Below are 25,334 nucleotides of genomic sequence, written 5' to 3' on the forward strand. Positions count from 1 at the left end.
CCTTATGGCAGAAAGTCAAGAGGAGCTAAAAAGCCTCTTGATGGAAGTGAAAGAACAGAGGGTAAAAGTTGGCTTTTTAAAGTTCAACATTCAGAAAACGAAGATCATGGCACCGGTCCATGACTTTTGGGAATAGATGGGGAAACAGTGGAAACAGTGTTAGACTTTATTTTTGGGGGCTCCAAAATCACTGCAGATAGTGACTGCAGCCATGAAATTAAAAGACGCTTAGTCCTTGGAAGAAAAGTTATGGCCAACCTAGAGAGCATATTCAAAAGCAGAGACATTACTTTGCCGACTAAAGTCCATCTAGTCAAGGCTATGGTTTTCCTGTGGTCATGTATGGATGTGAGAGTTGGACTGTGAAGAAGGCTGAGTGCCGAAGAATCGATGCTTTTGAACTGTGGTGTTGGAGAAGATTCTTGAGAGTCCCTTGGACTGCAAGGAGGTCCAACCAGTCCATTCTGAAGGAGATCAGTCCTGGGATTTCTTTGGAAGGAATGATGCTAAAGCTGAAGCTCCAATACTTTGGCCACCTCATGCAAAGAGTTGACTCATTGGAAAAGACTCTGATACTGGGAGGGATTGGGGGCAGGAGAAGGGGACAACCGAGGATGAGATGGCTGGATGGCATCATGAATCGATGGACGTGAGTCTGGGTGATCTCCGGGAGATGGTGATGGACAGGGAGGCCTGGCGTGCTGCAATCCATGGGGTCGCAAAGAGTTGGACACGACTGAGCGACTGAACTGAACTGACATGTATCCGCCACGGGTATACACGTGTTCTCAATCCTGAACCCCCCTCCCACCTTCCTCTCTATGCCATCCCTCTGGGTCATCCCAGTGCATCAGCCCCAAGCATCCTATATCCTGCATTGAACCTGGACTGGCGATTCGTTTCACATATGATAATATACATGTTTCAATGCCATTCTCCCAAATCATCCGATCCTCACCCTCTCCCACAGAGTCCAAAAGACTGTTCTATACATCTGTGTCTCATTGGCTATCTCGCATACAGGGTTATCATTGCCATCTTTTTAAATTCCATATATATGCATTAGCATATTGTATTGATGTTTATCTTTCTGGCTTACTTCACTCTGTATAACAGACTCCAGTTTCATCCTCCTCATTAGAACTGATTCAAATGTATTCTTTTTAATGGCTAGGTAATACTCCATTGTGTATTTGTAACACAGCTTTCTTATCCATTCGTCTGCTGATGGACATCTAGGTTGCTTCCATGTCCTCGCTATTATAAACAGTGCTAAGATGAACACTGGGGTACACGTGTCTCTTTCAATTCTGGTTTCCTCAGTGTGTATGCCCAGCAGTGGGATTGCTGAGTCGTATGGCAGTTCTATATCCAATTTTTTAAGGAATCTCCATGCTAGTCTTTATAGTGGCTGTACTAGTTTGCATTCCCACCAACAGTGTAACAGGGTTCCCTTTTCTCCACATCCTCTCCAGCATTTATTGCTTGTAGACTTTTGGATAGCAGCCATTCTGACTGGCGTGAAATGGTACCTCAGTGTGGTTTTGATTTGCATTTCTCTGATAATGACTAGCAAACAGAATCCAACAACACATTAAAAAGATCATACATCATGACCAAGTGGGCTTTTTCCCAGGGATGCAAGGATTCTTCAATATCCACAAATCAATATAATACACCATATTAACAAATTGAAAAATAAAAACCATATGATTATCTCAATAGATGCAGAGAAAATCTTTGACAAAATTCAACATCCATTTATGATAAAAAAAAACCCTCCAGAAAGCAGGAATAGAAGGAACATACCTCAACATAATAAAAAGCTATATATGACAAACCCACAGCAAACATTATCCTCAATGGTGAAAAATTGAAAGCATTTCCCCTAAAGTCAGGAACAAAACAAGGGTGCCCACTCTCACCGCTACTATTCAACATAGTTGTGGAAGTTTTGGCCACAGCAATCAGAGCAGAAAAAGAAATAAAAGCAATCCAAATTGGAAAAGAAGAAATAGAACTCTCACTGTTTGCAGATGACATGATCCTCTACATAGAAAACCCTAAAGACTCCACCAGAAAATTACTAAAGCTAATGAACGAATATAGTAAAGTTGCAGGATATAAAGTCAACACACAGAAATCCCTTGCATTCCTATACACTAATAATGAGAAAACAGAAAGAGAAATTAAGGAAACAATTCCATTCACCATTGCAACAAAAAGAATAAAATGCTTAGGAATATATCTACCTAATGAAACAAAAGACCTATGTATAGAAAACTATAAAACACTGGTGAAAGAAATCAAAGGAGACATTAATAGATGAAGAAATATACCATGCTCATGGATCGGAAGAATCAGTATAGCGAAAATCAGTATACTACCCAAAGCAATCTATAGATTCAATGCAATCCTATCAAGCTACCAATGGTATTTTTCACAGAGCTAGAACAAATAATTTCACAATTTGTATGGAAATACAAAAACCTTGAATAGCCAAAGCAGTCTTGAGAAAGAAGAATGGAACTGGAGGAATCAACCTGCCTGACTTCAGGCTCTACTACAAAGCCACAGTCATCAAGACAGTATGGTACTGGCACAAAGACAGAAATATAGATCAATGGAACAAAACAGAAAGCTCAGAGATAAATCCTCACACCTATGGACACCTTATCTTTGACAAAGAAAGTAAGAATATACAAGTAGAAAAGACAATCTCTTTAACAAGTGGTGGTGGGAAAACTGGTCGACCACTTGTAAAGGAATGAAACTAGAACAGTTTCTAACACCATACACAAAAATAAACTCAAAATGGATTAAAGATCGAAACGTAAGACCAGAAACTATAAAACTCCTAGAGGAGAACAAAGGCAAAACACTCTCCGACAGACATCACAGCAGGATCCTCTATGACCCACCTCCCAGAATATTGGAAATAAAAGCAAAGATAAACAAATGGGACCTAATTCAACTTAAAAGCTTCTGCACAACAAAGGAAACTATAAGCAAGGTGAAAAGATAGCCTTCAAAATGGGAGAAAATAGCCTTCAAACTGGGAGAAAATATTAGCAAATGAAGCAACTGACAAAGAATTAATCTCAAAAATATACAAGCAACTCCTGCAGCTCAATTCCAGAAAAATAAGCCACTCAATCAAAAAATGGGCCAAAGAACTAAACAGACATTTCTCCAAAGGAGACATACAGATGGCTAACAAAAACATGAAAAATGCTCAACATCACTCATTATCAGAGAAAGCGGTCATGTTTGAAAAAAAAAAGGCTATATGATGATCTTTTATCTATTGTGTTTCACTTTTTCTATTTCATATTCAGTGCTCCCATTTCATTAAGTTTATATTCTCCAATTTCTCCATCTATTTTTGTTGTTGTTCTTTCTCAAGCCTTTATCAAGTGTAGTACAAAAACTTATATATTAATATGTATATATATATTTCAGAAAACTTAAAAATGTTTGCCTAACTGAAAAAATTATGACATTTTGATTCCACTTGTTTAATATAAATATAATGCTAGATTTCAAATTAAAAAACAGATATGCAGCAAGCAACAAAGGTTTACTCTATAGCACAGGCAACTACAGGCAGTATCTTGTAATAAACTATGATGGAAAATCATTTTGAAAATAATATAGTGTATTTGTATAACCAAATCACCTTGCTGTGCACCTGAAACATTGTAAGTCAACTATACTTCAACAATATATATATATATTTAAAAATAAATAAAATATATTAAAAACATGTATTATTCTACCCTGCATTACTGATTATAACAAAGTCTTATTTTAAGGGTAACTGACAATGATTTAAGAATATAAAATCAATTGTTTTAAACTCTTACCTAATAACTGCTTGTTTACTGCTGTCTACTCCTCCTTCCTTCCTCCTCTCCATTCAGTGACTGCTCATTACCATATTAGAAAGTTTCAGGCCCATCAATTTCCCTTTTTCCCAAAGACAGTTCACCAAGCTCTGTCTGCCTTTCATTAATTAGAACTCATAACTTCAGAAAATTACCAGTCGTGTCTGACTCTTTGAGACCCCATGGACTCTAGCTCACCAGGCTCCTCTGTCTATGGGATTTCCCAGGCAAGAATAGTGGAGTGGTTTGCCACTTCCTATTCCAGAGAATCTTCTCGACCCAGGGACTAAACCCACCTCTTCTGCATTCCTTGCAGTGGCAGGTGAATTCTTTCACCACTGAGCCACCTAGGAGTCCTTAGAAGTAAACTTAATCATGTCTAATAATCATAAATTATGCTTGAATGAAGAATAAAATTAACTATGTGGAAATGACAGTAAAAACAACAAAAAGCAACAGTTATCAACCTCTAATGTCCGTGAAATGCCAGTGAATATCTTTAACTGTCTGCCTAAAAAGTATCTTTTAGAATTCTATTTGCATAAGTCTACTTTTACCTGAAACAGAACAATTATAGATATGAAGATTTTTTAATTTATTCTTCCATTAAAGTACTATTTTCAAAGTACTCATTTCTACTAGTTTTCACTAAAAACTTAAGAGTATTTCAACTTCACTGTGAATTTAAGAAGAAATTTGAGTTGGCCTTGAATTTTAACTATGACAATTCTTTGATCTTATGTATTCAAAATCTGTATTCAAATATCCTAACCATTCAAATATTCAAAGAGCTAATTCATAAGTACAAGCGTAAATCAAATTTCACTGCAGCGTTTTTGTGTAGAATGATCCCAGATAGCTGATAAGGAAGACACTTTATAAATACAAAACAAGTTAAGTGAAAAATAAAATCATTTTAAACATTTTAATCACAAGACTGAAACTATTTAAGGAGAAATGGAAATTATGCCCTCTTAAAATCTGTTATTTTATTCAGCTATACACTAACACCCCCCAAAGTATCTATGAAAACTAAGCTGTAAACTCTGGATTTTAGGACACACATGTTGTTTTCAAAGTGAAATTCTATTTAAATATCAAAGATTGTATATGATTTAGTGTGCAAGAATGCTTAATTGTGAGCAAGATAACCATAATAATCCATAAAATAGTTGAAAATAAGCATTTTAAAAAAGAAATATTTAAGCATACTCTTGGCAGAAAATACCAAATACTCTTCCTCTGAATATAAATATTAATGAGAAATGACTCATAATCCCATAAAACACTGATAATCATTATTAAAAATTAATTTTTCTAATACATGTAAATATATATGTATATACATGTTAAGAGAAATTTTTAAAAACCCAAATTTTATTATATATAGGTTTAACATTTTTCCACACAAACTTTTATTATAAAGATTTTTTTATGATATATACTTTCTATTGCTTGATTTCAAAGATGCTCTTCTTTAAATTTATCTTTATAATTTCCCTACTATTGGACAACAAGGAAAATTTGTGATTATTATAAGTAAGCTGATATGATTATGCTTACATTTTAAATACAAGTCTTTAAGTGCATCTGGGATTACTCCTTTAATGATATAGTCTTTAAAATAGAATTATGACTGATTACCACTTTTAAAGTCCTTAATAAGTTTTGCTAAATTGATTTCTGGAGAGTTTGCACAAATTAATAGTCCTACCACATTTTAATTTAAGTGAAAATGAAATGTCATCATTTAAATGAAAATGAAATGAAATGCCATCTTCCTGTGATGCATTTTTTATTTTCTTTATTGCTTTTTATTTATAACTGAGTTCTGCACAACTCTGTCTACTCTATTCTTACAAATACTTTCACAATATTTCAGAATTCTCTCTTCAGTGGAAAATATCAGATAAGATATAATTTTCACATTTGAAGAAAGGCTTTTATAATTTAGATAACACTGTATAAGACATTTAATTCTCAAAGAAAAAATATAATTATCCAGTAAAATAAAAACATCATAATCAAGCAAAGGTTACTTCTGTGAGGTTCAACAACTCCTCTTTCGTGTGTGTGTGTGTATGTGAAATCATCTTTCTCAATACTTAAAGCAGTATGAGATAGAGAGAAGGTATTCAAATTTTTGTTGTATGAACACTTTCACCAGGAAAGCCTTTTAATAAGTTAGAACACATTATTTACTTTAAAACCAGGTCAACATATCTTATATATTAACAAAATAAATAAACATAAGGCCTTTTTTAGTTGCAGATACTAACAAAGCACCTGGTTGTAGGGAACTTAATATGACAAGATTTCAAAAGTTAAATTCAAATTAAGGTCTACAGAATTAGCCCAGAATTCTTCAACAATCAATGTATCCTTTGATGAGAGGAAACTGTTAACTTCATCACTGCCCTCTGCCGGTGGTATTATTTTCCTTTAATTTATCTTCCATGTACTGAATATTTGCTTCACAAAATTACTTCTGACCTGCCTCTATATTTAAACTGTCTCAGCTAAAAATAGCCTAACCATCTGGAATTCCATTAAGGCTTACAGGGAAAAAATTGTGTTTCAATGAAGAGCTCTACATTGTTCAGAGTACACCTTCAGAGGTTATCTGAGTGTGATTCTAGAGGGACTCTGTACCTATCATTGCCTTTGAGTTCTCTTACAAATCTCTAAATGATAGATACCGATAGCAATGCAAAATAATTATTCACTATAGATGCAAATAAATTCTGTCAGGTAGAAATACAAATGACCTCCCTTCCTCACTGCAGAAAGAGCCTGTTTTGCATCCATTTCCAAATTTTTTACAGTAGTACTGATCTAGAACTGTCTTTTTATAAACTCCCCTTTGATCTAGTTGTAACATCTGACTGGTTCTCTCATTGACAATGATGTTAATAATCTTTAAAATTCATTCATTTTATACCTATATGAGATAATAATCTTTAACATTTGTCTATTTTATTTATATATATATATATGTATGTATATATATATATATGAGATAAGATTTCACTTTTAAAAAACATTCTTTAACAGGCTGAAGCCAGACTACATTTTCCCCCCACAGATCAATTTAGAAATAAAATGATGTGGGCCTGTAGACAAAAAGATTATATCAAAAGGCAAAAATCATTTCCTTAGGACAAGTCTGTATTTACCAAATACTTATCATGTACTTGTTATGATCCTGACCAGTTTCATGTGGAAAGAATCCTATAAAGAGTTATGACTGTTTGCCCTGTGATATGGTGCTGCTTAGAAGGGGGTTATTAATTAGGAAGGGAGAAGAGAGAGAGAGAAGAAAGAGGAGGAGGAGGAGGAAGAGGAGGAAGGATAGAAGTTAAAAGAAGGTGAAATTAAAACAAAACAATCTTAGAAAAGTGATTAAATTCTTACACATTAATGGACAACTAACTTTCATCATTTATTTGCAAAATGAATTAACTGCATAAGGATGATTGCTGTCAATACTGTGCTGACAGAACAGATGTAAAAGCTATCTCTGGAATCAAGTTTCTTCTAGAAGGGATACAACAATTAGGGGAAGAAGCAAGTAGCAAAAACTGATAGGAAATTTACTCCTGTTTTGTAAATCAACTCATAGTGGTTCACTAAGGCTTCTATGTCTCGTTTGACCAATATGACAGCTACTACTCAGCTAACTTCAAAGTCTAAACAGAAAATGTAAAAATAAAAACTCGTTTTGAAGACATCATTATCTAAAATATAAAAATAAACTGAAGTAATAATGTTAGCTTTTTGATCCATTGAAAATACACAAAACATTATATATTTTATACTGAAGTTCACTTAAAGCTCATTACAATGTAAAATACTTCTTATATAATAATATACTATTTACAAATGAAGCTATCACTTACTCAGAATACCAGTTTCTTTTTACTACACAAGCAGTAAAAAAATACAAACTTTTGAATTTGTGCTATAAATAAGGAAAACAACTGGTCACCCACAAGGCTCAAGAGATTTCTTGCATTGCCTTTCTTCCAGAATATGGGACCTTTCAAAGAAGCAAGCAAAGTAATTTCCTGTTGCTATTGAACTGTTTCTGACTCCTACCATTATGCCATCCAGCAGACATTTCAATCTGGAAGAAGGTAGAATTCTGGGATTGGGTAAAGGATTTGCTCGTAGCTTCAGAAACACAGGTTTACACAGTTAACTTGGAGGAAATTTTAAAGTGGACAGGGATCAGCTAACATACAGAGAACATGATAGGAAAGAAAAGGATTCAAGAGAAAAACCATGAGCCTTCAATAAAAATAATGATTAACAAAGATTACTACTTTGGACAGAATAAAGTTAATACTTAGAGTTTCCATTATGTTTTACAATTACAATGGACTTGAAGACAGAGTGTGTAATTTAATGTATATAACAATCCTAACAATCGGATAAAAATACACTCATTTTACAGATGAGAAAGCAATACTCAGGAGTTTAACTTGCTCAAAATAATATAGCTTACAATGGGTAAAGCTATACTCAAAATATAAGTTGTTTTAGTAAGTCATTCATTCATTTATTCATTGATTTAATCTTGGTGTTTATATGCCTATCTCCTCAATATATCATAAATTTCTTTACAGCAGAGATTTTGATGCACCATTTTATTTCTATATGCAGAAAACTTGCAAAAAATTTGTTGAATGAGTGAATAATTTTACTTAAAAATATAAAACATAAAATATGAGAGTAGCAAAGAAATACGGCAGAGTTTTCCTTAGCTAAAGATGAATCAACCATAAGACAAACTTCATGATTTGAAAAAGTTTTAAGTGTATATCTGCTTTAATACAGATAAATGTATGCTTTATATATATGCAAAATTCCCTTAATTACTATGCTAGATAGAATTTCTTTTCTTATACTTAAAAACCTTGGGCTGTGTTAATATAAAATGTTTTTTAAACTTTTGCCTTGAAAGTTATAATGAAAACACATTTGGCAAAAATTTTATCAAACCTTTCATTGTATTTGTGTGTATATCTGTGTATCTGTCTAAATGGGGAAAAAAAATGCATAATCCTTAGTATGATGAAAAAATTCTCTGTGCTACAAATGCAACATTCTCAAAAGCCTATGTCCTGGTAACTATCATAATCCTTTAGAAATTGTTTATATTCTGATTAAAAATCACTGTGCTCCTATATTCCCACAAATAGTTCATATGGTAAAGAAATCAGTAAACTTACTTTTATGCGTAACATCTTTAACATTTGCTCCCCTTTCTGTGCTTGTGATTAAATGTAACATTTTGAAATCCCAAAGTTCTGAGAAAAACATAAATCCTTGTCTCACAGCTGCTGTTTGACTCTGGAAACACATGCATTTTCTTTTCAAGCATCTACCATCAAAACTCCCAAAGGGCTTGGACTGGAGAACACCTGCATCTCTTCATTTAGTTCCAATAACAGAGCCTAAACTCCAAAATTACAAAAATAGACGCTCTGTTCAGCTGTAGTTACATTTTGCCCCTAATTCCCGTGAACAAAAATGCTAGGAGCATGAAATCATTCAGGCAAGCTCTGTCATCAAGAGGATAAGATTTTTTGCACCAGAAGCCCAGTGGGAACATGATAGAAAACTGGCAGCAATCACAGATAAAGTACATAGTAAAGTCCTCGGGGAGCAGAGAGGAAATGTAACAAGATAGATGGGTATAATTTTTACACGTTTATGCCCAAACCACAAATGTGAATTGTCTTTAATTGCTACAATATATAAGCATTCTGACTCATGTATCCTGTCAAAAATACTAAAAATATAACTTCAAGGCAATTTACTTAATTCTACATTATGAGAAGAATTTTTTTGAACAACAACAAAAAACATTTCTTCCAAATTAAAATTTACAATCCAAAATATACTGTCTTCATTTTAAAGGTTACTTAATCCATATCCTAACCAACCAACTAAAAATGGTGAGAGTAGAGTGTGTGTGTTTGCTGGTATACTTTAATCAGGAAAGAAAACTATCTGCCCAATTTAAATATGAGTTTCCAGAGAACAGAACTGTGACTGTCTTTCCCAAAAACTACAATCAAAAGTACATATTTCATGGGCAAAATGTAAAATAACTTTTAATACAGGCCAATCTAGTAAAGTTAAAACAATTTCTGAAACTGATTAAAACCAGGGAATAGAAAGTTCAGCTTAAACTATCTTATAACTTAAATTACATTTTAAGGTACAGTTGTTTTAAATGATTTTTATATATCCTCAAAATCATTAAATTCTATTTTTCTAGTATTAGAAAGAAATAGTTGTTTTGAGTTTTATATGTCAAAAGCAAATACACCATGTTCATCTTACTTGCACAAGTAACTGCAGCCTGATTTTAAAAGATTATCATCTTCCTTAATGGTGAACAAAATCAATTAGATGAAATTTTCTAGGAATAAATGTAACATTCTGCATGTAAATTTATAAATTCATTAAAATTACAAAATACAAAACAGTGTCTTAACAGTAGCTTGTGTGAAAAACTCTAATTTCCAGCGGCACAAAAGTTCAAGACAAGTAGTAACTAAATAGAAGTTCACTATATATATCTGGAAAATACACCATAATTTGTGCTATGTGAAGGATTGTATTAAATTTTAAAAGAGAACTTTTTCAGACATGTCATGGAATCATGTAGGCAAATCACATGGAAGTGAGTAAAATAAATTTATTCTGTTTATCCTGGACTACTCAGTTAAAAAAAAAAAAGTTCTGTGGAACATCTACGATATGCAGGAGAGAAAGAAGGTGCAATTAACCTAGTGCTAAAATTTTCACCATTAAGACGTAAATAGCGCCATTAACCGGAGAAGGCAATGGCACCCCACTCCAGTACTCTTGCCTGGAAAATCCCATGGACGGAGGAGCCTGGTAGGCTGCAGTCCATGGGGTCGCTAAGAGTCAGACACGACTGAGTGACTTCACTTTTACTTTTCACTTTCAAGCATTGGAGAAGGAAATGGCAACCCACTCCAGTGTTCTTGCCTGGAGAATCCCAGGGATGGGGAAGTCTGGTGGGCTGCTTGCTGTCTATGGGGCTGCACAGAGTCGGACACGACTGAAGTGACTTAGCAGCAGCAGCAGCAGTGCCATTAACTGAAATTGAATGATGGAGTATCAGGTGGGATGAGGGAAACTACACTGAGTTTTGCTTTAAACATGTTAGGCAACAGTAAAATATCCATTGGGCAATGGTCAAGAGGTGGCTGAAATTTGGAGTTTGGCTCTCAAGAGAAAATAAATGGACACAGAGAAATACACAGAGGGGTGGTTGCTAAACACACACACACACATACACACACTGTTGGTTAAATCAAATAAACAGAAGAGGACTGGTCACACTATCAGAAACAACATATACTTAAGATACAAAGGAAAGAAACGCATTTGAGGAAGGAAATGAAGATGGTTCAATAAGGAGAACCAACAGACTATACTGCGCTAGTGTCAAGAATTCTGAGCTATAATGAATGATGTAGAAGACAGGAGACTCCTGAGTCAAACAAAGGTCTATATTACTCATGGCCCAGCAAGCAGCATGAGTATCAACATATGTATTTATATCAGTTCCTTTTGCCCTCAAGTTTCACAGAGAAAAAACAAAGATGTATCCGGGTAGATGACTGCACATGCAGTGGAATGCATTATAAGAAATGAATCCTGTACCTGAAACTAACTCAACACTGTAAATCAACAGTACTTCAAATAAAAAAGGAGAAATTAACCCTGTGTTGAGGAACCAGATCTTTTATAATGGGCAGTAAGCAGGCACTCCATTGGCTCCAGAGGGACACTGGATCTATCTCCCAGAACTGTTCACTATACAAATATCCTTTAAAAGCTAGTTCAGAATAAAGAGCAGTCATTGTTGCCATTCACAGTATGTACAAAAAAGCAAAAGATATCAGGTGTTATAACTCCTGAGGGCCAAGAGAGAAAGAGAGATGAAGGTTTCAATGGAAAAGGTATGATCATACATAAATGCCAATGAAACATAAGATAATAAGTTTTGTCATGTATATATAGGGTTGATTCCCAGGTGGCTCAATGGTAAAGAATCCGCCTGCTGATGCAAGAGATGCAAGAGACACAGGTTTGACAATTGAGTTGGGAAGATCCCCTGAAGAAGGAAATGGCAACCTGCTCCAGTATTCTTGCCTGGAAAATTCTATGGACGGAAGAGCCTGTTGGGCAGGCTATAGTCAATGGGGTTGCAAAGAGTCAGACACCACTGAGCACACATGTGCATGCACATATACACACACACGTGTGCGTGCACATATTACACACACACATTATTTCATGTCACTTATACGACTAAGGAATGGAAGCTTCAGCCCAACAAACTGAGGACCTAATACTAATCATATCTGTTTAACAAAGAAAGATATTGGTAGGTATTCTCTCCAGTGGGGGGTAGGGGATGTTTGTGGCTGTGGGTGTGTGGGTAGGTGTGTGTATGCCTGGAAAAGGAGGAAGAGGAAGAAACAGGGAGAGAAGAGGGTAGATGGTTAACATGTATTACATTAAGAAGTTACGATTTATCTGTCAAATGCATTCATACCCTTGACCCTCCGTCATAATAATCCATTTATTCATTCATTCAATAAAAGATTTTCTAAGAATTCCCTATATGTCAGCAAATTTTAGGTACTGGAGATAAACTGATAAGCAGCCAGTGACTAACTCTGTCCTCTCAGAAATCACTGTCAAATGGTGAAGACAGACAGCATTCAAGTCACACAGCTACATAAATACTACTGTCATTAAGTGCTATGAAAGAAATATACAGTGAATTATGAAAATGAATGTAACAGAAATACTTAATCAAACTGGGAAGGTGAGAAGGGAAAAGTAGCCTTCGGGCTTACTTGAAGATATAGTAAGTGAGCTAAGACCTCAACACAAAGCTGAAACTCAAAGAGGGCTAAGGTAAAGTGGTATGGACAGTTGTAAGAATCCCAGACAGGCAAAAAAAACAGAATATGCAAAACCATAATCACCACTGAGAAATTTAAAGAAGGCCAAGAGATCTGAAGCACAGAGAAAAAGAGGGACATATCAAAAAGACTCCTAACACTGACTCACAAATTGGAATGATTGTCCTGTAAGTTCCCTTTGATCCTAAGCTAATAGTATTTTGTAATCATTTTATATTCCTAAATAGCAGGCACTCAAAAATTTATTTATACATTAGTATCAGATTAACAAAGACTAAGAAAGAACTTTTTAACAAGCTGAACCTGCTATAAATCATAGGCAAAATATAGCATAAAAAGAAGAGCTAAAGTTTATATTTAAAAAAAGAAAAGAAAAAATGTTGAGAACCTATTTTAAAGTATTTTACATACACGACTTATAGTCACCATGTGCTTCTACTTCTGAAGGAAGTGAAGAAGAATCTAGTCTCTCTATTTATCTATACAAACGTTAAGTAACAGAAATGCCACTGATTCCTGTGAATAATAGCAATGAATTCGGAAGGTGGGCTGCACTGGACTCCCAAGGAGCTTTTAGCTCCTTTGCTGGAATCAGCACCAGTCAAGTAGAGAAAGTGATCAAGGGAGGAGAAGGAAAAGAGAAAATGGAGTTTGTAAGACTTCAAACACAAAGCAATACTGTGACACCATGGAAGTGTGGCTCTTTCGATAGTATTTAAGATGAAGTCAGGGCTTCCCAAGTGACTAAGCCATAGAGAATCCACCTGCCAGTGCAGGAGACAGGGGATCAATCCCTGGGCCGGGAAGATCCCCTAGACAAATAAGTGGCAACCCACTCCAGTAATCTTACCTGGGAAATCCCATGGACAGAGGAGCCTGGCAGGCTACAGTCCATAGGGCCACAAGGAGTTGGACACAACTTCTTGTAACTAAACAACAATAAATATGAAGTAAAGAAGGAGATTCTCAAAGTTAAGAATGTATAAGGCTGGGTGGTACAATGTTTACAATATGGATGTTAAGAATAAAAGACACAATAATAAATAACCTGAGACAGTGGAAAAATATTATACAGTTAGAAGACCCATATTCAGATTTAAAGTCTGACTTGTTAAACATTTGGACAATTTCTGAGCCTCAATTTCCTCCTCTGTTAGACAAACTAAATTTGTTGTGCTTAAAACAGTCTTGTTCTGTAAACAAACTGAAAAACTTACATGCAAGTGATTTATAAGTTGCAAAATATTGTGTCCATAATAAGTTTTATTAATACTGTTAATACTTCTTTTAGTCAATTATATTTAATACCATTTAAAAAGCTGTCCATTTTCTCACATTCTAAAGTCACAGCCGAAAAACTCTGCCTCTTTATCCTGAGTGAGCTTCTCTCAAAACTCACTTCCTAATATATTCAATAATATTCACAACATGATCTGCTTCCCAATTTCAATAACCCCCTTCAATTTAGAAACATATGCACAAAAGCAGTTGTCTTCCATACAGGATGCCGTGATAATCAGAAGCCAGTTAGAATGACCACCAAACTCCTCTAAAATACACCATTTGCCACATTCCAAAACCTCTCATTCAAAGTATATAAATCAATGGGAAAAGCACATTAACAACCTCTTTTGGATGGTCTGTCTCTAAAAAAGACAGCAGGGATTACTTGTGCTTCCCTTAATTGTTCATCTAGAAGAGTTCAGAATTCTATCCAGAATCTTTTTCTCCCCCCTGAAGCAAACATCAGTAATGACTCACTGGGTGCTCCAGCCTCAAAAACCAAAGAAAAGCAAATACAATCATCACTTACTAGCTCATTCATTCAGCAAATATTTGTTGATAGCCTACTATTTGTGGGATATTGTTCTAGACACTAGGAATACATCTGTGATCAAGAAAGACAAAAAATTCCAGCCATGATAAAACATTAAATTCTAATAGCAGGAAAAAAAAAACTCAACAAGACAAATCAGTAATATATATACTACGACAGAGTATGATACGAGAAACTTTAGAATAGTAAGAAAACAAAATGTGTTAGTGTCAATGTGTGTTTAGTTGCTAAGTCCTGTGAGGCTCTTTTGCAACCCGATGGACTACAGTCTGCCATGTTCCTCTGTCCATGGGATTTTTCAGGCAAGAATACTGGAGTAGGTTGCCATTTCCTTCTCCAGGGGATCTTTCCGACCCAGGGACCGAACCCTTGTCCCCTGCACTGGCAGGCAGATTTTTACCACTGAGTATGCACATATATGCAAACAAGAGAGAAAAAAGTTTTTATATACAGTGGCTAGGAAAGAACTTGCTAAAAGGGTTATATTTCAATAAACTTGTAAAGGATTATTAATAAATTATTTCTTCATTTAAAATTTATTTACAACTTGTTTATACCATCAGTCATACACACACACACACACACACACACACACACTGATAAACACACACCCTCTAAACTTTATTACAGGAACATAAGATTAATATTATTTTAGAAATAGCTTTTAAAAAAAATACTTATGAGCTCTCTCATAACCATATCATAAATACCTAAGTCATGAATGTGGGTGGCAGTTCCTAAGATGGATGGAAAATTTAAATTTAAAAATACCCTAAATAAAGTATACGAATGTAGTTTAACTAAAAACACATTACATTTTAGGATTAAAACACACCCAAGGAATATCTTCAAAGAACCAAATGCATGATCATATTAAAATTTTACATGCAAATGCATAAACATATCACTAAATGTACTAATGCTGAACATTAGATGAATCTCCTTAACAGTAGAAAAATATAAAATTTTATCTTAGAACTATCATATGTATAATTTTACAGTACTTTACTTTTATATAAAGGTTCAAAATGCAAATATATATACTGAGATCCTGAATATGCATTTAGATTACAAAGAATAATACAAATACTGTTATGAGAAAGATCAGAGTATTATCTAAATATGCTTGACTCGGTTCATTCTAGTGGTACACATGGCAAAACAAAAAAAATGAAGAGCCCCTATCCTGTGTAGGAATACGCAGTAAGGACTTCCATGGTGGTCTGGTAGTTAAGAATCCACCTTGCAATGCAGGAGACACAGCTTCAAACTCTGGTTGGGGAACTAAGATCTCACATGCTATGGAGCCACTAAGCCCATGAGCCACAATGAAAGATTCCGCGTGACGCAACAAAGCTCCTGCATGCCTCAACTAAGATCCACAGATGCAAATAAATAATTTATTTTTATTTTTTTAAACTGTTAAACAAAAAGCATATGCAATAGATTCTAGTAAGCTTAGTCCCTTCTTAGGTATAAAAATTCTAACCAGATGGTCTGGTCATTCTAATAACATTTTAATGATTTGAAAACAAAACCTACCAAAAACTACTATTTGGACAGTTATAAAAAGGAGATTCTCCAATAGCGTATTCAAAGAATATGACTAAATAGGCATTTTAAAAAAGCATGATTTAACCACGAATCATTTTTCCCGATGCAGGGTAGGTGATCCACAAAGGCTAATCTTGCCCACCTCCTGTTTTGTGAATGAAGTTTTACTGGAACACAGTCACACCCATTCATTTTCCTATGGCTGTTTTTGGTCTTCCTTGGTGGCTCAGTAAAAAGAATCTGCCTGCAGTACAGGAGACCCAACTTTAGTCTCCAGGTTGAGAAGATCCCCTGGAGAAGGGATGGCTACCCACTCTAGTATTCTAGTATTCTAGTCTAGAAAAGCCCATGGACAAAGGAGCCTAACGCTGCAGTCCTTGGGGTTGCAGAGTCAGACAGGACTGAGCAACTAACACTTCCACTTTTTCACAGCTTTTTTTGTCTGCTAAAACAGCACAATGGAAACAAAGCCCATATGGCCCATAATGCCCAAAATGTTAGTAAAATGTTTACCAAGCCCTACCTTAAACTACTAGTAAAGTCTTCTAGCCATAAGGGATAGGTAGTGGCCTCATCCTTACATTTTTTTCCCTCAGGGTTCCACACTCAGCCTCATCAAGATGAAAATGTCTTTGTGAGGAGATCTCTTCAAAAGAATGTTGATTCAGGGGTTCTCAGACTCACCTTTCAAATACTAATTTCCAGTTTCTGGTGTGAATGCCATTCAGCTACAAATGTTGCTCATATCAAATTCTGCTTTCAAATGGTTTTGCATCACTGCATATGTACCTTGCTTCAAATATTCACTCCATATAATCTCTGTCTTCAGTTCAGTTCAGTCACTCGGTCGTGTTCGACTCTCCACGACCCCATGAATCGTAGCACACCAAGCCTCCCTGTCCATCACCAACTCCCAGAGTTCACCCAATCTCTGTCTAGCTAATTACAAATCTTTTCATGGTTTCTACTTTGAACTTAGTCAAAGTGAACTTACTTTGAACTTATGTTTAATGCATTTCCTATAAGCTACAGTATTTGTTACATATCGTTAATTGAGCTCTACTCTTACGGAGCTATTTGAAATCACCTCACTGGCCAATTAATTCTACAGAAAAAATTCAGCCCACTGACTGGGGGCTGATGAATATCTTTAAGAACATCTATCTAGCTATCTTATTTCCAGTATCATTGTCTTGGCTTTACTAACGACATACTAACTGAACTCACTGCTGACGTCAGGCTCTCCTTACCACACCTCTTTATCCCCAGGCTTCACTGATCCTCCTAATATCTCCTCTCAACATGAGAGGAGTGGATCTGCTATTACGGTAGTGAATAAAATGAAATAGATAAAATGACATGAAATAAAATGAAACAGAGGCAAGGAGCTTCTCCTCCTGCGTTTTTCCCTTTGTTACACCATCAATATCTTTTCCCTCCTGTAAATACACAGAACGCTCAATCCACTATTTCAACATGGCAAACTATGGGTCACAAAGTACTACTATCCCAAGAAAAATATTTTCTCTTTGCAATGTTTTAAATTTCTTTTACTCCTTTCTATGTATTACATAATATATTTTAAAACTCAGTTGGATTTAGTACTGGTAGTAGCTGAACCTGAAGGTTAACTGTTATACATACAAAGAAATTATCTCTTAATAAAATAGAATAAAATCATTATTGTTTGTAAACACATCATTTATCAAAAATGATACAAAATACTTCATTTGAATTTTCAAAGAGGATAACTGCAGGGTGTATCCCAATGGACACAAATGAAAAAAAGAGGAAGAATGGACGAAAATGAGGAGTGAGGGAAGGGGAGGTAAGGAAAGGAGAGAAGCAATGAAAGAAAGTGCCTTTTTAATAGTCTTGCTGGAAAAGAAAATTCAAAACAAGTGAATACTGGTATACTTACCAGAACTGTGGCAGTAGTCCATACACTGTGGAACCTGGACTGTGAAGGCTATCAAATCTGGAGCTAAAAGAGATTCTGGCTTTCTGCTCTCATTGAGCCACTTGCTGCTATGAAGGTCTTTAGTGTCAGAAGGACCCTGAAGCAATGGAATCAACTTCTCTTTTCCACTGTCACCTGAATACACAGATGTATGAAAAAGAAGGTTATCAAAAAAAATATATAGGAGTAGCCTGCAGATGCTTGATTTTAAAGTATACTAACAATATAAAATTTCTATTTACACCTATTAATTTTAGCAGTACATTTAGTTATATTCTAAAAAGTATGACTGATAAAAATTAAATGCGTTTTTAACTCTTAAAATGTTTTAGTATTTAGTTGATAAATGTAGAACACATTCAGAAAAACATGTAAAATAAAACAACATGAACACACTGTATTATAAATATTAAAGGGAATCTGTACCTCTTTAAACTTATCTAGACATTTAATCCACATTGGAAAAAATTAAATAACAAATAGTTTAAGGAAAATACTATGAAATCAAGTATTGGAAGGAAAGCAAAGTCAATTACAACCTTAAGGTGAAAAACAGCCGGGGTTTCTGTTTAATTTCATTATACTAGCAACATTTTAATTTAATTTTTAAGTGTCATATACATCTATATCTCCTATTCCACCCCAAAAAGTGTAAGACTAAACTTTCCTTTAATTTTTCTTCCCTCATAACCATTCTTAAAACTATGCAATATTTTTTTCTTAAGTAAAAATTAATTTATTAATGTCAAGAAGTATCATCCTGGCACAATTAACAACTTTTTTCAAGTAAAATAAAAAAATTTAAAACCTCTGATTCATAGGAACAATGAGTAAATTCTTGTTTCAGTAACGCTCCTTGTAAAATGCAAGGCCAATTCTCCTATACAGGCAATAAAGTTTTACACGGTCCAGCTGCACATACCTGGGGCTTTGGCACAAATTTTTATTGATCCCACGGTCCCAGAGGCACATTTGACCAATGATGTGCTGCAGTACTTCAATTCAACATTCTGGATTGAGCCCTCAAGAGTTGGCAGGGGATTCTTAGATTTCACACCTAATAAAAGAAAACTGCAAATGTACTAGCCGATTGAATTTAAATAATTTTTATACTCCTTCACCGAGGCATTTAAACTTAATTATACTTTAATTATCTACCTCAGATGTTCTTACAGTATTTGTGTTAGGCTTCACAGTTTAGTGTTTAGGAGGTAAAATAATGCAATTTTAAAACAAACAGGTTGAACTCTTAAAACTGTACTTATGCAAATTTTAAACAAACAGTTGTTTAAAAATATGGATACTAAAAAAAAATCACATTTGGTTTTAGAATATGGATTAAGATTTTCACTTTGAAACAAATTAAACTTATAAACTGACTTTCACTTATGCAGACGCATTAATTTAAGCATGAAACTACCTGTATAAACAGACTCCAAAATATCTTGGTTAGGTAGGATGCAAAGAGAGAAACAAGATAGCTCAAAACAGCTCCTAAGTTAAAATACAATAGCTTATAAGCAAAATCTATATGCCAACTGTAGCTAAAAGAAACCAAAGTGATTCTATACCAATTAACAAAAAAAAGTGAGCATTATCTTTTCTACTGTATGCTACTTGCTGAAGGACATAAAGCACAGAAGCAAACAATTACCATGACATAACTGGTAGGGAAAACGTAATTCAAAGAGGAGAAACTCATTTTGGCCCTGAAGCCTAGGTAAGAATTCAAAAGGCAGAGAAACCTTAAGAACGTTACACTAACATTATTGTAAACCATAAAAAAAATGATGATAATGTGAAGAACTCTAATCCATTAACATATACCAAAGGACTTACTGTGTGTTATCCACACATTTTATTCTATCCTCAAAACAGGGTGGTAATAAAAATGTCGTTCTCTCATTTTACAAATTGGGATACAATGGATTAGAGGAGTTCAGTCAGTAATTTTCTCTCTGCACAGTCCTGCAGCAGAGGAAGAGCTGACACAATTTGATCTTATCACAGAAAACTTCATCACTCATTTCACCAATACTCATGAAAAGAGGCTTTCTTTTCCCCATTCCACATTCCAATAGAATATGTATCATCCTTCACATGTGAAACTTCATGAAGCAGAACTAAGTATGAAGAATTAAGAAAACTATGAACGTTTATGACATATATTAAACATACCAAAATCTTTGATTTCAAACTCCCATGTGTTCAAGAAGCCCTATACAGTCTTTGTGAGATGTGGCCCAGGAAGCCTGCAATTTAACTAAAACACTACATGGTTATCCACTAGTTAAAAGGACATCATCTTGAGAAACATCTCCCATATACTAATCTTTGCTTCAGAAGAACCTCTAAATTTGCTCATTTCTATTTGACTGTTACAGGAACATGTAACAGTTGGTTGCTATTTCTCAGTATTCACCATTTGAACCTATTATCCTCATAGCAGGAGTCTAAATGCTGTGTACTTAGATCTTTTCTATGATTTTATCAGCTTTTATCAAATTCTCCAAATCTATGACCCAACAAACTTAAGAAGCTGTATTTCAGAAAGTTAAACAATGCCTACAATATGACATAAACATAGTAGTAACAGTAATAATAGTAATAACAGCAGCAGCAGTAGTGCTAATTATAGCACCTAACACACTGAGCACTTAAAGTGCCATGCACTACATCTAATTTGCTATTTTTACTCATATCAAAAGAAAAAAAAAAAAAGACCTAGCTATTACTATTCTATCTCATATTCAGGAAAACCAAAGTTTAGAGAAGGAAGGATTTTGCCCACGCTCAAGTCAGAAAGTGAGGAGGCTTGGATCACATTTCTGCTCGTAAGAAAGGAAGCTGAGCTATCTCAGCATATTTAACATCTACTGTGGATGCACAAGTTATAGTCAGTGATAATTTACCCTGCTCCAATCATTATGTTAAGTGATGAGAAGGATACAAAATGGAGTAATACCTTATTCTAACTCAAGCACCCACAGTCAGACTCATTCTATACCAGTTTTTTTGGGGAAAAAAAAAATTTGAAGAATCTAGATAATAATCAGGAGGCAAGAGCTAATGAAAGATTCTCTCAAGGGTTAGAATTGAAAGAGTTCAGTTGGCTGCAAAACTAAAAATACATGGATAGACAAACATGGCTTTAAAAAAATTACTTTATAAACTGCTTCTTTCACAAAGTTTACACCAAGTTAGGGCTCTACCTTGACTCTCAAATGAAAGGTCTAAGTCTTTGTTAATATCTATTGTGTGCTATATATATTGTTAAGATTCTGAAGTCTTATCAGAAGAGCTGTAATTTATAGCACAGGGAATTATACTTGATATTATAATAATCTAATAATCTATATTATAATAGAAAATAATATATATATATATCTGCATCACTGTGCTATATACCTGAAACAACACTGTAAATCAACTATATTTCAATAAAAAATAACTTAAAAAGAACTTGCCTGAAATCTCTTCTGATAAGAATGACATACATGAAAACAAAAGAATGACATATATGTATAAAGCATCTTATTTTAGATTACAACTATCAAGAATTTACTTCACTTTTTTATTATCATTAAATTTCTCCGGTATTTTAAAATGTTTTATAAACTAAAACATCCTGCATAGTTTCTCCTTAAGAAAATTTTTTTCCTAAAGTAATTTTTTTTAATTGCTTAACCTCAGAATTTTTAACAGATAATTATAGTCATCTCTTGATACACTTCAACAATGGAGAAAAGCTGCTAACAGAAAAATAACCTTAGTAATATAAATTATGAACCTTAAGTGATATGACGTGTCAATATGGTTCATCAGTTGTAACAAATATACCACCCTGGTGAGGGATGTCAATATTGGGGGAGGCTATGTAAACTGGACCACGCTGGTGAGGGATGTCAATATCGAGGGAGGCTATATACCGGTACGGAGGCGGAAGCTGTATTGAAAACTTCAGACCTTCCCTTCAATTTTGCTGTGAACCTAAAATTACTCTCAACAAGAAATCGTATTCATAAAAATAATTTAAAAATAAACTTGGCTTCTTTCCACTCTACCATCAAACCAAAATTTGTAAAATACCCCAAATACACGTACTAGGAAGAGATAAAGGAACAGAGTCTTGGCATTGAACAATTCATGGCACCCCTCACACTGTTTTCAAGCTACATGAATGCTGCTTCCTAAAATTGTGAAAGGAAATCTTCCTGTTAGAAACACGAAATGGTGCAACAAAAAGACCAAAAACTCTGAAACTGAAAAATCAAGGCTACAGGATTATGTATTTAGTAGTTATATGGCTTAAGGCAAGCCACTATTAATTACTGTTTCATGTGGAGGCCAAAGACAGCAGTTATTGTTCAAGGTATTTAACTCTGAGAAATCTGAATTTTATACGGAACTTAACTTAGGGAAGAGGTGCAAAATTTTGGACAGTTGTATAGTCATCTGATATGAATCAACAGAACAATTACAGACAGTGACAGTATCTTATAGTTGAAATGACTTCACAAAGCACTGTCATATGCATTTACTCAAATATTGCTATCAAAATCTACGAGAGGAAGGGAAGAAGGAATCCCTATTCCTTAGGGATTTCACATGGTATATACTATCAATAGAATAACCTAAAAATACTGAATTTTCATAATACTTAGTATAAAATAATATACTATTATTTCTTGTCCTTTTAGTATTTTTCTGAATATTAACTCAACACATAATCTCAGTCCTGTGGTACACCATTAATTCAGATTCTCTTCCCACCATCTTTCTCCTTTTTTAAATTATTTTAATGGAGGCTAATTACTTTACAATATTGTAGTGCTTTTTGCCATACAGTGACATGAATCAGCCATGGTATACATGTGTCCCCCATCCTGAAACCCTCTCCCACCTTCCTCCCCATCCCATCCCTCAAGGTAATCCCAGTGCACCGGCCCTGAGTGCTCTGTCTCATGCATCGAACCTGAACTGGCGATCTATTTCACATATGCTAACATACATGTTTCAAAGCTATTCTCTCAAATCATCCCACCCTCACCTTCTACAGGGTCCAAAAGTCTGTTCTTTATCTCTGTGTCTCTTTTGCTGTCTTGCATATAGGGTTATCATTACCATCTTTCCAAATTCTCTATATATGCGTTAACATACTGTATTGGTGTTTTTCTTTCTGACTTACTTCACTAAGTGTAATAGGCTCCAGTTTCATCCACCTCATCAGAACTGAATCAAATGAGTTCTTTTTAATAGCTGAGAAATATTCCATTGTGTACCACAGCTTTTTTATCCATTCGTCTGCCGACAGGCATCTAGGTTGTTTCTGTGTCCTAGCCATTGTAAACAGTGCTGCGATGAACACGGGTACACATGTCTCTTTCGATTCTGGTTTCCTCAGTGTGTGTGCCCAGCAGTGTGATTGCTGGGTCGTAGGGCAGTTCTATTTCCACTTTTTTAACGAATCTCCACACTGTTCTCCATAGGGCTGTACTAGTTTGCATTCCCACCAACAATGTAAGAGGGTTCCTTTCCTCTGCACCCTATACAGCATTTATTGAAGACTTTTTGATAGCAGCCATTCTGACCAGGGTGAGATGGTACCTCATTGTAGTTTTGATTTGCATTTCTCTGATAATGAGTGATGCTGAGCATCTTTTCATGTCTTTGTTAGCCAACTATAAGTTTTCTTTGAAGAAATGTCTGTTTAGTTTTTCCACCCATTTTTTGATTAGGTCATTTATTTTTCTGGTATTGAGTTGCATGAGCTGCTTGCACATTTTTGAGATTAATTCTTTGTCAGTTGCTTCGTTTGCTATTTTCTACCATTCTGAAGACTGTCTTTTCACCTTGCTTATAGTTTCCTTCACTGTGCAAAAGCTTTTAAGTTGAATTAGGTCCAATTTGTTAATTTTTGCATTTATTCCCATTACTCTGGGAGGTAGGTCATAGAAGATCCTGCTGTGATTTATGTCAGAGAGTGTTTTGCCTAAGTTTTCCTCTAGGAGTTTTATAGTTTCTGGTCTTACATTTAGATCTTTAATCAATTTTGAGTTTATTTTTGTGTATAGTGTTAGAGAGTGTTCTAGTTTCATTCTTTTACAAGTGGCTGACCAGTTTTCCCACCACCACTTTTTAAAGAGATAGTCTTTTCTCCTTTGTCAAAGATAAGGTATATGGATTTATCTGAGCTTTCTATTTTGTTCCATTGATCTATATTTCTGTCTTTGTGCCAGAACCATACTGTCTTGTAGCTTTGTAGTATAGTCTGAAGTCAGGCAGGTTGACTCCTCCAGTTCCATCTTCTTGTTTCTCAAGATTGCTTTGGCTATTCGAAGTTTTTTGTATTTCCATACAAATTGTGAACTTATTTGTTCTAGTCCTGTGAAAAATACCATTGGTAGCTTGGGTAGTACACTCATTTTCACTATATTGATTCTTCTGATTCATGAACATGGTATATTTCTCCATCTATTTGTGTCATCTTTGATTTCCTTCATCAATGTGTTATAGTTTTCTATATACAGGTCTTTTCTTTCTTTAGGTAGACTTATTCCTAAGTATTTTATTCTTTTCACTGCAATGATGAATGGAATTGTTTCCTTAATTTCTCTGGTTTTTCATTGTTAGTGTATAGGAATGCAAGGGACTTCTGTGTGTTAATTTTATATCCTGTAACTTGACTATATTAATTAATTAGCTCTAGTAATTTTCTCATGGTGTCTTTAGGGTTTTCTATGTAGAGGATCATGTCATCTGCAAACAGTGAGAGTTTTGTTTCTTCATTTCCAATCTGGATTCCTTCTATTTCTTTTTCTTCTCTGATTGCAGTGGCTAAAACTTTCAAAATTATGTTGAATAGTAGTGTCCACATCTTTTTTATCCAACATAATTCTCCTAACCTCACAGACATGTTAGCCCCTCAGTGTTCAGTATGATCATTCCTATAAATTAAAAGATAAACTAATGAGAATAACCTGTATATCTGAGTGGAAGTAAACAATTAAAGATCAAGTGATACATAAGTTTATTTCTGTTTCTGACTTAATTTTTAGGGCCCAATACCAACAAAGAAATGAAAATGGAAAGATAGGAGCTAAAAGTACAAC

The 25,334-nt window shown here is 34.7% G+C and overlaps 1 protein-coding gene across 1 annotated transcript in view; it reads right to left on the minus strand.

Annotated features, from left to right (window-relative positions):
• Positions 1-25,334, minus strand: part of VPS13B (vacuolar protein sorting 13 homolog B) — a 775,227-nt gene that overhangs the window by 546,641 nt on the left and 203,252 nt on the right. Inside the window, exons 17-18 of the mRNA XM_052651420.1 lie at positions 19,145-19,279; positions 18,184-18,357 (exon numbers count right to left, since the gene is read on the minus strand). Coding sequence (XP_052507380.1) covers positions 18,184-18,357; positions 19,145-19,279 — 309 coding nt within the window. The remainder of the gene's footprint in view (positions 1-18,183; positions 18,358-19,144; positions 19,280-25,334) is intronic.

The sequence above is a fragment of the Budorcas taxicolor genome, chromosome 14, assembly GCF_023091745.1.
Source record: "Budorcas taxicolor isolate Tak-1 chromosome 14, Takin1.1, whole genome shotgun sequence".
NCBI classification, from domain to species: domain Eukaryota; kingdom Metazoa; phylum Chordata; class Mammalia; order Artiodactyla; family Bovidae; genus Budorcas; species Budorcas taxicolor.